Here is a 3,692-nt window from a genome sequence, read left to right as displayed (position 1 = left end):
ATCTATCTATCTATCTATCTATCTATCTATCTATCTATCTATCTATCTATCTATCATTCCTTCTTCATTCTTTCTTTTCTCTCTTTCATCCATGTATATCTATGCAGCTATTTATCTTCCTTCTTTACTTTCTTCCTCCTTTTCTTTCTTTTCCATCTATGTATCTATCAATAAATTTGAAATGTCATTTTAAAGAACAACTAGATTGGCCTGCTTGTGCCCAGAAGGTAGAAGGTTTAGAGGGGTAACTTTTTGGTTAATATATGGAATGACTTCTAAGGAAGGATAATTGCCTGAACTCAGTAGGCAACAAGTCCCCTCTCTGGGGGAGTTTAAGTGGGAAATCTTTTGATATTCCTGTCTTGCAGAGGAATTCCAGCTTCTAGTATGTGTGGGTTTCCTTAAATAGCTTTGGAGGGCCCTTCAGACTCTGAAATCCTAGGATTTTAGGATTCTAAAAGAGTATAGGCCTGGACATGGTAAATGAGGTGGCTTTGAAGTGAATGGGGCTGGGAGCTGGAGCCCTGGGGGCAGAATTTGGGAACTTTCTCTTCCTGTTCCTAGTTGGTTTGCCCTGAAATGAAGATTTTCTCATCTAAGCCAGGAAGGGTGATGACCATGAGCTTCTTGTCTTCTGTAAGTGCCCTCACCTCCCACCCTAGGAGCTGTAGCCTCCCCATATATTCTCAAGAAAGTACAGTTGTCAGGTTTTATAAACAAAAATATATTTTCTGTGGAAATTCAATAGTCATAGTGTAGCATTGTTTCCCATAAGATCATTTTTATCAACACATTGGGTGTATACATACACATATACATATATACATATACCAAATAAAGACACAAATATTTGTCACATGAAGTTAAACATTAATAATTTAAGTAAGACTAAACATATTTAAATTATAATAAAATGTTGCAAAGAGCAGCTTTGGAAGGTGGGAGGAAAATAAATTATTCTTCAGCCCTGTTATGGGCAGGAGGAAGTATTCGAAGGCTTCATGGACTCTGGGTCTTGGCATTCTTTTTGTCCAGGTGGTTTCTGATGTCCTGGACCCATTGTTCCTTGGGGTTAGTGCAGATCTGGAAGCCACGTCTGGTCACAAAGCTGTGGAAGAATAAATGTTTGTTGAGTGGCTCTGTGAATACAGCCCAAGAGGGGAGGCATTCTACCCTAAGCATCTCCCTCAGCATTTCAACCCTTCTAGAAACTGGGATGGGAGACCCAGAGATTGGCCATTGCCACTCAAAGACAAAGCCAGATGTTGACTTTGGACTTTCTATCAGAACATGTGAGGCTAAGCTTTCTGAATCAGCACCAGGTTGGGAGTCAGGAGACCTGGGTCCTGGCACCAGCTCTGCCTCTAATAAACTAGCTTGGGAAAAATGCTTCACTTCTCTAGACTTCATTCCCTTCTTTGTCAAATGAGAAGGCTGAACTAAATGTTTGTACACTAACACTTCTTCCTGCTTCAGCATTCTATGCTTCTAGGATGATGCCCTTTGAGTGATATCAATCAAATCAATATCAATGTTCATGGAACTCAGTCTTTCATCACCAGTATTAATAGCTCCAGCAAGAAAATCAAGTCTTGTGTTTGACCACAAGGTGGTCTGAAGGTCTGAGCTTGTCATTTTCCCGTTCCTCCAAGCCTATCAGTCAAATCTGATTTCTATCTCCCTTGGTGCCCTAGTTCCATAGCAAATTGCCAGTGCGTAACAATAGAAAAGGAGGAAACATCTGGTTAACTTACATCACAGCTTCCTTGGCACACCTGCTGCTGGTGATCTCATAGCTCACTACCAACTTTAAAGGGATCTTCCTAGTGGTGAATTCGAAGCAGCAGGTAGTTGGGGTGCTAGGACCATCTGAAAAAAAAGATCAAGAAAGAAAGAATGGTTAAAAATGCTTTACAAAACTTCCTTCCCTTCTGTTTCCTTCTCTTCTATTTCCTTCTCTTTCCTTCTTTTCTTTTAAAGCATGAGTATCTCAAGAAAAGGAAGGGGAAAAAGGGAAGGTATGGAGCCAGCCTCTTCATATCCAATTTCAACCACCCTTCTCTAATTCAAGAAGCGATCCCAGAGTAAAGCTGAGGATATTTTATGAGAACAGTTTTGCATGCTGTGTGATTGTACATGATTTAAACCACATGCCTTAGTTTATCCATCAAAGCTTCATAATAATAATAATAATAATAATAGTAATATTCCATCCTAACCTGACAAGTTTCTTGGAGATGCTACTCATTTAAAGTATTCAGGATGAAGTGAACTTTGGAGATTCAGCACTTTGGTTTTGTGTTACTTAGCATCTACAAACAGGTATCAGGGCAGAAAAGTCACTATCCATGGGAGATGTGCTAAAGTAGAGGATAGCACTTTAACTCATACAGTATCAATCTCATTTAACATCAAGTTAAAGTTCTGAACTTCCAGACACAATTTTTCAAAAGGTTCTTGCCCAGTTTCAGAAATGTTTTTTTTTTTTTTGCCACATAGCCAGGAGTTTCTCTTCAAGTGGATCACCTATTATTTTAGGGGCTGTTGGGATGGTAGCTAAATTGAGGATAACATGAAGTGATAGAAAGATTTGGGTTCTGGGACTAGACCCCAGCTCTGCTGCTAACCTTGGACAAGTCTCTGCTCCTCAGGTTCCCCTTTTATCAAATTAAAGGACCACATCTCCTATATGATGAAAACACAGATGAGAGAACATTCTCCATACCTCCCTGGGTGATAGGGATGAAAGGACCAAGGGTACTTACCGGGTGAAGCATGAACCTGACAGCAGAGGGCAGCAATGATGAGGACCAGGGACAGAACAACTCCAGAGACCTTCATGGTGCTGTCAGGGAGGAGGCAGACTTCAGGATCAAGTTCAGCAGCTTCCAAGTTTCTGCCTCACTGAGTGTCTGACTCTCTTCTCTTCCCTTTTATTGGAGAGGGAAAGGGATGAGGGAGGAGGAGGAAGGTCCCCCTCACTTGGAGACGTCATGAGGAAAGAATGGTGAGGAGCTTCCTAAATCTGCTGAGCACACAGCAGGACCCTGGGGAGTTTGCCAGGAAGGGAGAGAGGAAAGCTGTGGCTATGATTCTGAATGATTTCCATTTTGGTGCTGAGACAGTAAGGCCGTGAGGCGAATGGCCATGCCAACACTTACCACAGGAAATGAGCTCCCTGGGCTATTCTTCAAAGTCTGGCTTTCTCTGAAATCAGAGATCTTCCCCCAGAAAAAGAAGGGAGCAGGGAAACCAAGTTGGAGAAGGGACAAATGGTGATATTTAAAAGTCCTTCCACAATTCCAAGGTTTGGAGCAAGAATAACCCAATTTCTAAGGATAGAGGAGAAGGAAAGAGGCTTTCTCCAAACAAGATTTTAGCCCCTACTAAGATTGTCCCTAACCCTTTTTTGCCAGATCTCTAGGCTAATGCTGTGGAATGAATTAAAGGATGGGATTCCCCAGATGTGCTCATTACAGAAGAAAATTCAGATGATGAATGAAAGGAAAATGTGAATAGGAGCCTGTTGATAGAGGCTCTTGCATGGTAACATTAGGAGTTAATACTTTATTCATTAGATACCTGGGAGCCCCAGAAGATTTTTGAGATAAGGAGTAAAGTTATTAGAATGGCAGGTCAGTCCCCTGTAGTGATGCACTACATTTCCAGCCTAGTATACTATTCCCCTTCCT

General features: G+C 41.4%; 1 protein-coding gene across 1 annotated transcript; it reads right to left on the bottom strand.

Annotated features, from left to right (window-relative positions):
- Window positions 1-748: 748 nt before the first annotated feature.
- LOC114032215 (monocyte chemotactic protein 1B-like) lies at window positions 749-2,932 on the bottom strand. The gene is made up of 3 exons (XM_027847464.1): window positions 2,766-2,932; window positions 1,755-1,869; window positions 749-1,108 (listed from the first exon to the last, which is right to left on the bottom strand). The coding sequence occupies exons 1-3, from the start codon at window positions 2,839-2,841 to the stop codon at window positions 1,000-1,002; spliced, it is 300 nt and encodes a 99-aa protein (XP_027703265.1). The 5' UTR covers window positions 2,842-2,932; the 3' UTR covers window positions 749-999.
- Window positions 2,933-3,692: the final 760 nt, after the last annotated feature.

This window comes from Vombatus ursinus, unplaced genomic scaffold (assembly GCF_900497805.2).
Source record: "Vombatus ursinus unplaced genomic scaffold, bare-nosed wombat genome assembly UNPS02015407.1, whole genome shotgun sequence".
In the NCBI taxonomy this organism is placed as follows: Eukaryota; Metazoa; Chordata; class Mammalia; order Diprotodontia; family Vombatidae; genus Vombatus; species Vombatus ursinus.
The sequence above is the reverse complement of the archived record's forward strand: the minus strand, read 5'-3'. Positions and strand labels throughout refer to the sequence as shown.